The sequence below is a fragment of the Oryctolagus cuniculus genome, chromosome 18 (assembly GCF_964237555.1).
Source record: "Oryctolagus cuniculus chromosome 18, mOryCun1.1, whole genome shotgun sequence".
Classification (NCBI taxonomy): domain Eukaryota; kingdom Metazoa; phylum Chordata; class Mammalia; order Lagomorpha; family Leporidae; genus Oryctolagus; species Oryctolagus cuniculus.
The window spans coordinates 56,405,664-56,419,242 of NC_091449.1; the positions used below are offsets into that span (position 1 = coordinate 56,405,664).

At 47.1% G+C, this 13,579-nt stretch overlaps 1 protein-coding gene across 11 annotated transcripts in view; it reads left to right on the forward strand.

Moving 5' to 3' along the window:
- The window catches only part of HYDIN (HYDIN axonemal central pair apparatus protein), a 421,089-nt gene that overhangs the window by 377,051 nt on the left and 30,459 nt on the right, over positions 1-13,579 (forward strand). For all 11 annotated transcript variants that reach the window (XM_051847256.2, XM_051847253.2, XM_070062720.1 and 8 more), the window contains 7 exons: positions 991-1,203; positions 1,639-1,777; positions 3,586-3,751; positions 8,959-9,106; positions 9,487-9,694; positions 10,183-10,404; positions 12,331-12,500. In XM_051847256.2, coding sequence (XP_051703216.2) covers positions 991-1,203; positions 1,639-1,777; positions 3,586-3,751; positions 8,959-9,106; positions 9,487-9,694; positions 10,183-10,404; positions 12,331-12,500 — 1,266 coding nt within the window. The remainder of the gene's footprint in view (positions 1-990; positions 1,204-1,638; positions 1,778-3,585; positions 3,752-8,958; positions 9,107-9,486; positions 9,695-10,182; positions 10,405-12,330; positions 12,501-13,579) is intronic.

Here is a 13,579-nt window from a genome sequence, read left to right on the forward strand (position 1 = left end):
GCTCTGGGCCTGGTATATGGTAAGTGAGGAATCCATGCTGCCCAGGCCCAGAGAGAGAAGACCTTGTCTCATGACATCTGACAGTGAAAGTCCCTCATGTGGTGTCCTCTCCCAGAACTGCTCTGGGGGAACTGATACCTTGCAGAGGAATTCCGCAGGGTAGCAGAGCCTACAAGAGCTGTCAGAGCCTCCTGAGGCCCCTACAGTCACACCCCAGAGACTCCTCCATACCTGGGCCAGCTCACCTTGGTCCTAGGAGTCTGCTCATACCCAGGCTGCCTTCTCCAAGGAGCTCAGGATGCTTTTCTAAGGATTTCCAGGTTACTTTTAAATCCCACTGAACGCCTGTGAGAGGGCCCAGAGTGTCCCTCATTTTACAGCAGAGATTTTTCTCACCACTGATGGAGGAATCAACTTGCATTCGTGCTTAGGTCCATAGAAGGAACCCAAATTCAAACCCCTCATGTGTAGCCTATTCATGCATACACCCACTCAGCAATTCACAAATGCCCACTATCTATCATGTACTGATCAAGGTGTTGAGGTGATGTTGTTGACCAAGACAGACCAGCCTCTCCTCACATTCTGGTGGTTATAACACTCATCTCCAGCTAACTAAAAAAGCAGCAATTGGAGCAGATGTTTGTCCTAGCAGTTAGAGACACCCACACTCCATAACAGAGTGCTGAGTCTGAGTCCCATCTCCATTCCTGACTCCAGCTCCCTGCTAATGCAGACCCTGGGTGGCAGCACTGATGGCTCAAGTAATTGGGTTCCTGCCACTCACATGAGATGCCTGGATAGAGTTTCTGGATCCCAGTTTCAGCAACTAGAAGCAGGTGTTTGGGAAGAGAACCAGCAGAAAGGAGCTCTCTGTGTCTCTCTGTCTATCTGCCTCTCTAATTAATTAATTGATTGATTAGTTTTTAAAAAGAAAATAATAACTGTTTACAAAACAAAGCAGAAATAAAAATAACCATGTCTCCTCAGGATTCCCAATCTGCCCCCTGGAATGCAAGGTCCAGTCCTAGTAGTAAAAGGGCGGAGCTTCTTGCCTGTCTGTCATTTCGACCTGAAGGACTCCGACTACATCAGTGGTCATCGGCGCAACCCAGAGCTCCGAGGATCTGGGGCTGCCCCTCTGGATCCAAACACCCGGGTGATTGAGTTCACTAGTGTGGGCATAGGAGGCAAGAATCTCCGGTGAGTTGCTTTGATGTGCATCAGCTAAATTCGTAGCAGTCACTGTTTCTGACAAACTCAGAGGAAGAACTCGGAGAAACAAGCTAGGCTTGATACCCTACTTAGAAGGCTGAATTTTGAGAACATTCAGGTTATTCTGTGTTCTCAGTTGTGACATTGGCGAGATGAGGGAAGACAGAAAGCTATAACCCTGGACCACAGTAGGTAACCAGGGCAGACAGGCCTTTGGCAGAATTGTTCCCCCAAGTCCAGAGAACCCTAGCCCTCCTTTGGATCCCCAGATGGGGTGGACTTTTCATTTCTATAGTGACAAAATACTCAGAGCAGTTCTCATTCTCGGATTGGGCACTGTACTCGGGCCAGGTTTCATGCAAATTCTCTTAATCCTTAATCCCCTCTCTCACTCTCTGCTGTCCTTCATCTTCCCTTGGCCAGGACTTTCACAATCCTGAACCTGACCAATAGCACCTACTCCTTCTTCTGGATCTCTGAGGAGCAGGAGAGTCTGCAGAACCCTCCGGCCTTCACGTGCCTCACGGAGAAGGGCTTCATCCACCCCGAGAAGAAGGCTGAGGTGTGTGCCAATGAGCCCTCAACCCAGGACTGAGATCATCCTGGCTGTCTCTGCACAGCAAGTGTGTCATAGACAGCAGGTGAAGTCAGAGAGCCCCAACGAAGCGCTCATCACTCAGCAAGTATTTGCCGGTGTCCACCATATGCATTTGGCAACCCTGATGAACAAGATAACCTAAGGGCTCTTGGCTGGCCACGGAAGAGAGAGCTCTAGGATTTGCAGTTTTTAAAACTGGAGAATATTCCAGCAGCAAGGTGTAATCAGACATCAGTGCCTGGGGACTCTGGGACCCATGCAGTAGCCTGAAGTAAAGACAACTGTGAAAAGATAAGGGTTTATTTTTACTTAGGCCAAAGGGCAAGATAGGGTAATGGAGTCATGTCCCTTGGCTTAGTCTGAAATGTTTACATAGTAATTTAAAGGGGTGGGGTAAAACCTATAGAAATATGATTTTGCTGGCCAGAAGGATCAGTGGGTTCCACGTGAAGTCAATTCCGCAGAGACTCTTGGAAGTAGAAATAAATCTATCAAACAAAAGGTCTGAATTCAGATGCCTTCAGAAAGGTTACACAAGAATAAAGTAGACCAAGGGGACAATGACAGGGAACCCTGGGTACCACACCTGTTTGGCAGGTGATCATCACCCAGACAAGTGGGCCCAGGGTGACCAACTCTCCCAAACTTTTCTTGAGAAGCAAAAGTTCCAAATTTTTGCATCAATCACCCTGTCTTCACGTTGGTAGCTAGTTCAAAATTGTTCAGCACTTCCCAAACTGAACAATAAATGTTTGTAGACTCTCTACTTGAGTTTGACCTCTGCATGTTGTCAGTATGAAGGCCATCTGGTTCAGCATGACAGAATCTAGGAAATGGGTCCAACACAGAGAGGATCCTATTTGGAAGTGGGCCCCAGAATTGTATCAAAGATGCTGCCCAATTCCTAGAGAACAAGTTGCAGAGACCATGATCTTTTGCTGGTCTTTGGGGGACAGTGGTGTCATTGAATGTTACACATCTCCAGAATTCTGCCCCTGCATCATCGTGGCATGGCCTGCAACCTGCATGTTAAACCCATCTAGTTCCTTCCTGGCCAAATATGATTGTTCTTCCATTAAGTCCTGATGGATCAATCACAAAGAAACTCATTCTAGCAACCTCAAGGGGGGCGGGGCGGCAGCATTTTAAGACTGAACTTTGATTCTAGATCTCTCTGCTTCTCTCTACCCATCTACTCCATTCCATTTTTACTGACCAGTTCTCACTCATTTATTCGCTTATTTTTCATTTGCCCTGTAACCTCACTTAGCAAATGGATATTGGCTTGCCAGGCTCCAGCTCAACTCCATGATATCCCTGCCCGCCAGCTCCACTGCCAACTGGCCTAGCCATTTTATTTCTGATTCCAAATCTGTGAGAAGAAAAATCTCTTTGGCCCTGCTCATCATCTTGTGTCGGGCTACGTGTGAAGCTTTTAACAAACACATGGATTGTCTGTCTTTGGGATAGTGCCAACTCTTCAGTTTCCTTTCTACTGCAGTACCACCATTCTATCCAGAGACATGGCACAAAATACAACAGCCAGCAGAGGCTGCAGTGGGGCAGACTCCCTTCGAAGGGCATGTGGGCAGGACAAACATGTTGATTTGCCAGCACAGCCATGCATTTATGCCCTTACTGAGACTGCAGAAAGATAACACTTACCTGGTGTTGTCAGCCACCATGGCCCTCGGGCTGGCAAGTCTCCCCGAGCACAGGGAGCCTGGAAATTGAAGTGCCTCTCACGGCTCTCTTCCAAATTGTCTTCTTAGATTGTGTTCCAGTTCATACCTCTCCATCTGGACATCACAGAGGCATTATGGACTTTCTTAATCCCTGAACACAATATCTCAGTCCCCTTCCTGCTGGTAGGCAAAACCACTGACCCGCTCATCTCTCTTGACAAGTCACACCTCAACTTCAGTGCTCTCCTCATCGGTAAGTATATTACATCTTCCTAACTGCAGCAAAATATTTCAGGGAACTAACTTTGTAAGTAGAAAAATGGGCCAGCGCCATGGCTCACTAGGCTAATTCTCTGCCTGTGGCGCCTGCACCCCAGGTTCTAGTCCCGGTCGGGGCGCCGGATTCTGTCCCGGTTGCTCCTCTTCCAGTCCAGCTCTCTGCTGTGGCCGGGAAGGCAGTGGAGGATGGTCCAAGTGCTTGAGCCCTGCACCCGCATGGGAGACCAGGAGAAGCACCTGGCTCCTGGCTTCGGACGGCGCAGCGCTGGCCACAGCAGCCATTTGGGGGGTGAACCAATGGAAAAGGAAGACCTTTCTCTCTGTCTCTCTCTAACTCTGCCTGTCAAAAAAAAAAGTAAATAGAAAAATATTTATTTAGCTCATAGTTTTGGAAATCCAGGTCCAAGATTGGGTGGCACCATTGGTTTGGCCTCTAAGGAGGGCAGAGGCTGGCCGTGGCAGAGTGCATGCAGGGGAAGCATCAGCCAGAAGCAGAGGGTACATGAGTACAAGCGCAGTCTTTTCTAACAACCTTCTTGTGAGAACTTACGAGATGACCGGAGACCTACCACCCGAGGCCACGCCCCCAGTGACCTTCAGGGCTTCCTATTAGGCTCCACTTCCTAAAGTATCTACCACCTCTTAACAGAGCCACCTTAGGGACCAAGCCTTTGACATATGGGCCTTCGGGGGACTCTCAGCATCCCAACTTCTCTCCAAACCATAGCAGTAGGCTGCCCTGTCAGTTTCTGTTAGGAGGCGCTGTGACCTGAGCTCCAGCAGCAGACTTGGGTGGGGAGCTTTTCCTGGTGCCTTCCACAAGCACATCAGAAATATGTCAGCCTACCACTTTCTAGAAAACCATAAAATACTTACTTTGAGTCTAATTTCAATCAAACGTCTTTTAAACTCACACACTAATAACCTAAGGAAATACCAGAGCCTGGGTAAAGAGCCTACTTGGCAGGTTCCTTCAGGTCCCGGACAGACCGTTTATTTCAAGTCCTGCGTCAGCCCTGTCCTTTCTGCCTGTGCCCCCGCATTATGAGCGTGTCGTATGCTTCTTGATCCACCACGGTCAGAGTTCTTGATATTATTGAATTCAACAAACATCATTGAGCCACAGCACGGCACAGGCACTTTTCTCTGGGTTGGAAATGCACTGGGATAAAGCACCGAGTTCCTACACTCGTGCTGTTTGCATTCTAGTAACAGGAGGTAGACCACCAAAAAATACGTACACTACATAGTGTGTCAGATAGGGACAAGCACTCTGGAGGAGAATACAGCAGGGTGGGAGGGATAAGGCATGCAGTGGACACTGGGGAGGTGACACTTGAATAGGGACCCAAGGGTATAAAGGAGGTGATGGTCAGGTCCCCGTGTAGCCCTCTGCATCATCCTCACAGTGGGGGTGGGGGTAGAATATAACTAAAACCAGATAATTCTGAGAACATTCCTTTGCTTTTTTATTTATTAAAGAATGGTATGCTCTTTTATTTATAAACAATTTATAGTAAGTCAATTTGTATGGTGTTGTATGAAAAAAATAGTTTAAAATCTCCCCATCTGTCTCATCCTTCCCTCTCCATCAAAGGAAATCAATGTTAGCAGTTGAATGTACATCCCTTTCATATTTCTCATATTAATACACATGGGGATGGAGGAATTATGACATTTACTAAAGTTTGAACTGATAAGCGATATAACGTAAGAGTAATAGCAAAAACAGTTTAATCCAGGAATGCAAACATGTGTGTTTTGATATAATCATTACCTCAATAGACTAAAAAAGAACAACCCTGTGGTCATATTAATATGTTCTGAAAGGGCAAACTGCCAAAACTTAGCAGACATTCATAACAATACTCTAACAGCACAATAGGGATTGAAAGAAAAAGTTAAATAGCAACCAAAATCAAGAGGCAAATGTTAGTATAGTATAAGCCAGTAGAGGAACCAACGTTGTAGTGCAGCAGGTTGAGCCACTGCCTGTAAAGCTGGCATCTCATATGGGCGTCAGTTCAAGTCCCCCAGCTCCCTGCCAATGTGCATGAGACCTTATGCACGTTAAGCAGCAGATGATGGCCCAAGTACTCCCTGCTGCCCACATGGGAGACCTGCCTGGAGTTACAGATTCCTGCTTTCTGCCTGGCCCAGCCCTGGCTGTTATAGCCATTTGAGGAGTGAAAAAGTAAACCAGCAAATGAAAGATATTCATTCTCTCTCTCTCTCTCTCTCTCTCTCTCTGTGTGTGTGTGTATGTGTGTGTGTATGTAAATCTGCCTCTCAAATAAAATTTTTTTTTATTTTTTTTGACAGGCAGAGTGGACAGTGAGAGAGAGAGACAGAGAGAAAGGTCTTCCTTTGCCATTGGTTCACCCTCCAATGGCCGCTGCGGCCGGCGCACCACGCTGATCCGATGGCAGGAGCCAGGTACTTATCCTGGTCTCCCATGGGGTGCAGGGCCCAAGCACTTGGGCCATCCTCCACTGTACTCCCTGGCCACAGCAGAGAGCTGGCCTGGAAGAGGGGCAACCGGGACAGAATCTGGCACCCCGACCGGGACTAGAACCCAGTGTACCGGCGCCGCAAGGTGGAGGATTAGCCTAGTGAGCCGCGGTGCTGGCCCTCTCAAATTTTTAAAATCTTTAAAAAATAAGCCATTAGGACTACTTCAATTAAAATGAGGCATTAGGTGGCCAGCGCTGTGGTGTAGCAGGTTAAAGCCCTGTCCTGAAGCGCCGGCATCCCATATGGGCGCCAGTTCTAGTCCCAGCTGCTCCTCTTCCGATCCAGCTCTCTGCTATGGCATGGGAGGGCAATGGAGGATGGCCCAAGTCCTTGGGCCCCTGCACCCGCGTGAGAGACCCAGGGGAGGCTCCTGGCTACTGGCTTCAGATCAGTGCAGCTCTGGCCGTTGCAGCCATCTGGGGAGTGAACCAGAGGATAGAAGACCTTGCTCTCTGCCTCTACCTCTCTCTGTAGCTCTGTCTTTCAAATAAAATTAATCTTTTTAAAAATGAGGCATTAGGCAAGAATACTTATTGAGCATTTTGAGAGTTTAGCAAATGTGATAAAACAACAAAATGGAATAATTGGCATAAACGTTGGGGGAAACGAGAAAAAATGATCTTATTTTGCTGTTACTAATGACTTTATACACATAAAACTTAAAGAATTCTAGAGAAAAGTAACACATTACTAGAATCAACAAGATAATTTGACAAGGCAGTTGGATGTAAAACAAATATGCACAAATCAATAGTTTTTCATATTTTAGCAAGAAGCATCTAGAAACAGAAACAAATCCATTTAATATTGGCAAAACCTACAATCTCTAATAAATGTAGCAAGAAAACACAGGACCTTGGGGCAGGCGTTATGGTAGAGTGGTTTAACCCAGCACTTGGAGCACCAGCATCCTATATCCGAGTGCCGGAGATGAAGTCCCACCCACCCCCACTTCCAGTCCAGCCTCCTGCTAATTTACACACAGAGAGGCAGCAGACGATGGCCCAAGTACTTGGGTTCTTGCTACCCTCATGGGAGACACGGATCGAGTTTCTAGTACCTGGCTTCTGCCTGGCCCAGCCCTGACTGTTGCAGGCATTTGGGGAGTGAACTGTGGTTGAAAGATCTCTCTTCACTTTGCCTTTCAAATAAGTGAAAATAAATATGCTTTTTTAAAAGAAAAGTACAGTATTATTAAAATGCTCCCAAACAAGAGCTGAACACTTGTCAGTTCTCCCAATATTAGGTGCAAATTTCATCACGTTCCAATTAGAATCCTAGCTAAGGTTGCCAAATAAAATACAGGATGAACAGTTTTTAATTTAGGTAAAACTGAATCATTTTCAGTGTAATTATGGTCCATGCAATATTTGGGACATCTCTGTATATGCTAAAAATTTTTTTACTTAATCCAGCAACCTTTATCCCAAAAGGATTGAGTTTAGGTGGGAAAGTAGATGTTCTTCAATAGCCAAAGGAAAAACAAAGTAGTAAGAGTAAATGTATTAGGGCTCTGCACAGGGAACTCGTTGCATACCCAAGGTCAAATTCAAAAGAATTCACTGCAAGGATTATTTACAGAGAGGTAAGCAATTAAAGGGTTGAACCAAGGAGGGTGAAGCCCCATCAAGGAATTCAGGAATATGTTACAATTCCTGAGTCTGAAAGAGCACGGGAAGAAAACAGCATCACTGGAAGCCCAGACCTATGACCAGGGCAGGACGGGCATGCAGAGCAGGCAACTGATGAAGTCAAGTTCTAGACAGAAGACCTGAAATCTCCCCGTGGGAGAAAGGTCACGTGCAGATCAAACAGAAGGCAGAAAGGTATCAAAGCCTGAGAAATTTGGAAGGGGAAAGGAAAGAAATCTCTCTGTAACTCTGACTTTCAAAATATTTGAAAGAGTTCTAGAGAGGCAATAGCAGAGAGCATGAGCGTGAGCGTGAGCAAGAGAGAGAGAGAGAGAGAGAGAGAGAGAGAGAGAGAGTGAGTCAGTCCATCCATTGGTTCATTCCTCAGATAGCCACAACAACTGGAAGCCAGGAACCAGGAGCTTCTTCCAGATCTCCCACATGAGTGCAGGGACCCAAGGAGTTAGGCCATCCTCTGCTGCTTTTCCCAGGTGCATTAGCAGGGAGCTGGATCAGAAGTGGAGCAGTTAGGACTTGAACTGGTACCCATATGGGATGCTGACACTGCAGGAGATGGCTTTACCCACTAAAGTGCCGGCCCCATAAATAGTTATTTAAAAAATAAAAAGGATGGAGCCGGTGCCGTGGCTCATTTGGTTAATCCTCCACCTGCAGCGCCGGCATCCCATATGGGCTCCGGGTTCTAGTCCCGGCTGCTCCTCTTCCAGTCCAGCTCTCTACTGTGGCCCGGGAGGGCAGTAGAGGATGGCCCAAGTGCTTGGGCCCTGCACCTGCATGGGAGACCAAGATGAAACACCTGGCTCCTGGCTCCGGATCGGCACAGCACTGGCCTTAGCAGCCATTTTGGGGTGAACCAACAGAAAAAAGGAAGACCTTTCTCTCTGTCTCTCTCTCTCATTGTTTAACTCTACCTGTCAAAAAAAATAAAAAATAAAAAGGAAGTAGGCATCCCCTGCCTATGGGACATCTGGGGTCCCTCAGGAGGCCCCTCTGAGGCCACATGTTTCCTCCCCAGGCCGAGAAGCCAGGGAGACTGTGCAGATCATCAACAAGGAGGAACAGGGCTTCAGCTTTGCCATCCAGGATGACTCTCGCTACTCTGAAGCTTTCAGCAGCTGCCTGGTGGTTTGTCCTATGGAAGGCTGGATCCCGCCACTGTCCAGGTAAAGGAAAGCAAAGACCTCAGGATGCACCCTCCCAGGAGGAAGGGAGAGAGGCCCTCCAGCCAGGGGACCCCTTTAGAGTGCACTCCTCGTAACCTGTCTTCCAACTCTAGACAGCAGGGTCTTGTGAGTGGAGAATCTGAAGTCCTTGTCCCTAGTGTTTGCTCTGGTGTTTGTGTTCTTTGTCTTGCTCTCTGGTGTTTGCTTGCATCCCCGGAGTGATGCCTGGCCTGGCACATCTTACAAGTTCATCATAATTTGCAGTGCCTTTGGGCACCTTTTCTCATCACATGTCCGCTCCTCTGGCAGGCACATTTTTGTTTATCAGGTTTTAACGGGTTAATCTAACCAGCTAGTCTGCCATCTTGTTTCCCAACCAGGTTCCCAATTGATATCTTCTTCACGCCAAAGCTGGAAGGAGATGTGAACTTCAATTTGATCTGCAACATGAAAAAGAAAGTCCACCCTCTGACGCTGAACGTCAAGGCCGAGGGCTACACCATGAGTGCAGAGGTCAAGTGCAAGGACAGGGCTGGCACCACCACGCTCTTGACTCCTAACCAGACCAACGTCGTCAACTTCTATGAGGTAGAGGTGTAAGAGCCCCTCCACTCCCAGCTCGCTCTCGCTCGCTCGCTCTCTCTCTCTCTCTCTTTCCGCACTGACTGGGGAAGGTGGTACAAGTGACTTTCAGCTGAATCTCTGTGTTTCAAGTGCGAAGGAGACCAGCAGAGCAGAAGCATGCCAGAAGTGGCTCATGTCGCTGTGATGCGAAGGTTTTTCTTACTAGAAGTTTGGGGGACTGGGGAGGCAATGAAGAGAGGTAAGAATGTTTGTATGAGTGTAAAACATACAGGAAGGATGTTTGACTGCCGAGGGAGGTCTGAGAATTAAGCTGCCATCTTACTCTGGAGGTGTGAGGAGACCCCGTGCCCACACCCGTAGCTCCTGCGGGAATACGGAACCTGGCTACATCAAGTTGGTGACCCTTAGCGCCCCAACATTATCCACCGCGCTGTCTTCCTCAGGGAAGGGAATGCTAGTCTGCCTTCACTACCCTGTTCTCTGTCTCACAGGTGGAGTTAAATGAATGTGTCCAGTGTGAGTTCAGCTTTATCAACACTGGGAAGTTCAACTTCAGCTTCCAGGCGGAGCTCTCTGGCTCCAAAGCGCTGCTGCAGTACTTGGAATTTTCACCCATCGATGGCACTGTGGATGTGGCACAGACAGTCCACGCCACCCTGTCTTTCCAACCATTTAAGAACTGTGTCTTGAAGGGCCTCGAACTCAGAATCAAGGTGAGACCATTTAACGGTCAGACGCTGACCACACTCGGCCTACTGCCTTGACGGGCTGATTCTCCTACACAGCCTTGGTCTTTTTCGCCTGTCCAGAAGCTCCCGGAGGTGGTTATATTAGAAACAGCCCCAATGTCAGAGCAAAGGCCTTTGTGGTTGAGGTGCCTGGTGAGTAAGTGGTGACTAAAAGGTGGTTGACCATCCATGCACTGGAATACCGATCAGCACTCAAAAGAAATAAGAGAAACAGATGGGACAAGGGACAGTATGCACATTTTCCAGGATAAATTATTGAATCAAAAAGGAATTGTGACATCAGCAGGAGTAGCAGATAAATTTATCTAAAACAGTTACCTCCTGTAGAAATGAAAGCACCAACAAAAGTCAAAATCAACTTTTTCAGAATTCTGGATATTGACCACAGGCTTCCAACAATCTTAAGAGCATTGGTTCAAGAAAAACGGCTGAATAGCCATAATAGCAGCTTTGTGGTATTTTAACTTGCCCAATTCCCACTGTCTTCTCCCAGTTCTGCAGTAATCTTGAAAAGCAATGCAGCCAAAGTAGAACGAGACAGAGCAGGCCTGGGCCTCCCCCAAAAGCCCAGCTCTAAAACAGTTATCACTATGTGTCCTGTCTGGACGTTCCCTGGAAACCCCCACAGAAAGGGCTTGCTTTGATTTGACCTGACTCACAGCTTCCTTTTCTCATGGGGCATTTGTCAAAAACAGCCAGTGGCCATTGTTTAACACTGCAGCTGCCTGAGGTGGAAATGACCCTCGAGCCAACAAGAAGCTGACACAAAAAACTTTTAAAAGGAAAAACTAGAGAAGGAGATGATAGTTACCTATGGGGAACTGTGATCCAAACATGGTAAAAGTAACCCACACATTTTAAACTGCACACCATTCTGAGTCATGTGATGAAATAGCCTTGTTGAGAGGTCTTCCAGAACTTTAATTTTTTATAAAAAAAAAAAAAAAAAGAATCAGATGCCCGTAAGATCTTTCTGCTCTAATTGGCAGAAGAGCTGAAGGTGTTATCTTTCAATCCGTTTTAGGGAGTCAGCCATAAAACATAAAGACATTAAAAACCTTGAATAAGAAAATGTTTTTAAGTTTATCAAGCAGTTTATGAAAATTTGTGCCAGTGACTTGTTATTTATTCTAATGATGTTTAGATTAAATGATGCTTAAAATGAACATTGATTCCTTAAATCAATTATTGATTTATGAAAGTTTATATTATGAAGAGTTTGTGAAGAGCAAATCAAGGTCATGTGCCAGTGGTTCGTGTTCCTGGGAGAGTAGACGGCAAAACGTGCTCTCTGTAGGTTTCCACTCTCATCCTTGGTATCATTGGCATCTCTGCCCTCATTCTTGTCATCCCCTGAACACCAGGTGACCATCTACCTGCAGCCTCTGTCTTCATTCCAGAGTGAATACAAAGGCAAAGAGCTCTTCCCCACAAGACTTGGCCTCTCTATTTAAGACCAGACACTGCCCTCTTCTGTGTACAACCTGATGACCAGAACTCTGTCCAGGGGCCCCTCCCTGAGCTGCAAGGGAAGATAGGAAATCTAGGGTTGTTTTTTAACCAGTTAGATTGGCAAGCAGTCAGAGTCTGGCTGGTAAGGAAGCCGTGGGGAGCGGGTATTGGGTTAAAACCAGCCACATCCACCGTGACACCCAGCCTTCAAGCTGAACCATTGCTGCAAAAGCAGAGAGAAGAGCCAACGTCGGGTCTCATTGCAAGAGCAGCTTTTCTTAAATAGACAAACCTCTAACTAACTGAATCGGAATCTGGAGGGGGGCCCCGGGACCTGTATTTTTAAAGCCCCAAATCCTTTCCTCCTTCACCTGTGGGCTTCAGTGCCCTCTCTTTCCCCTGCTCATCACGTTTCCACCATCCTTTCCTCCCCTGCAGATCAGCCACGGCCCAACCTTTCTGTGCAGCCTTGCAGGCTGTGCCGTGAGCCCGGCTGTCCATTTCTCCTTCACCAGCTACAACTTCGGGACCTGCTTCATCTACCAAGCTGGGATGCCTCCCTACAAACAAACCCTGGTCATCACCAACAAAGAAGAAACGTCCATGAGGTAAGCAGGCTGCCCAGAGCGTGCAGATGGCTCTGTAGCTCCCTGTGGGTCCTACGGAGCCCACACAGGTGAAGTCCTCCCAAGACAAAAAAGGTGAGACACCGTGGCCATAAATGCTGGGCCCCTATTCTTATCACTGATGCTACAGCTGGGTAGCCGTGAGCTATATGAGTGAGAGAGAGAGAGAGAGAGAGAGAGAGAAAATCTCTATCTCAAATAAATACAAAAGAAAACTTTGAAAATCCTATCTACCTATGCTCTTGCTTGCGTAATTTGATGTAATCTCAGTTGTACTTTAAAGCATTGACTTCTGTCCATTGCCTAGCCAGACTCCTTCCCTAAATACCTGTAAAGGAGATGAGATGAGGAGGGTGCTATGGGGAGGTCTAGGTGTCTTACCACCTGGCTGAGGAGTGAGGTAAACTTGATCTTTCAGGATCCCATCTAGTCAAGCAAGTAAAGTAGTAGTAACTCACCTTTACAGAATATGTCCTCTGTGACGTGTTTAGTGGCTGCTTTAATCACTTTTATCATTTTTGAAGATTTATTTATATATTTATTTGAGAGGCAGAGTTACAAACAGAGAGAGGGAGAAACAGAGAGGGAGGTCTTCCATCTACTGGTTCACTCACCAAATGGCTACAACAGCTGGAACTGGGCTGATCCAGAGCCAGGAGCCAGGACCTTCATCTGGGTCTCCCACATGGGTTCAGGGGTCCAAGCACTTAGCACATGGACCTTGTTCTGCTGCTTTCCCAGGCACATTATCAGAGAGCCGGATTGGAGTGGAGCATCCAAGACTCAAACTGATGCCCATAGCAGATGTAGGCGGAGACTTAGCCTACTATGCCACGGTGGCACTCCTTGCTTTAATCATTTTATCTCATTTAATCCTCCCAACAACTCTTTTTATTTAAAGATTTATTTATTTGCTTTGAAAGTCAGAGTTACACAAAGTAAGAAGGAGAGGCAAAGAGAGAGAGAGAGGTCTTCCATCCACGGGTTCACTCCCCAAATGGCTGCAACAGCCGGAGCTGCGCCAATCCAAAGCCAGGAGCCAGGAGCTTCTTCTGGGTCTC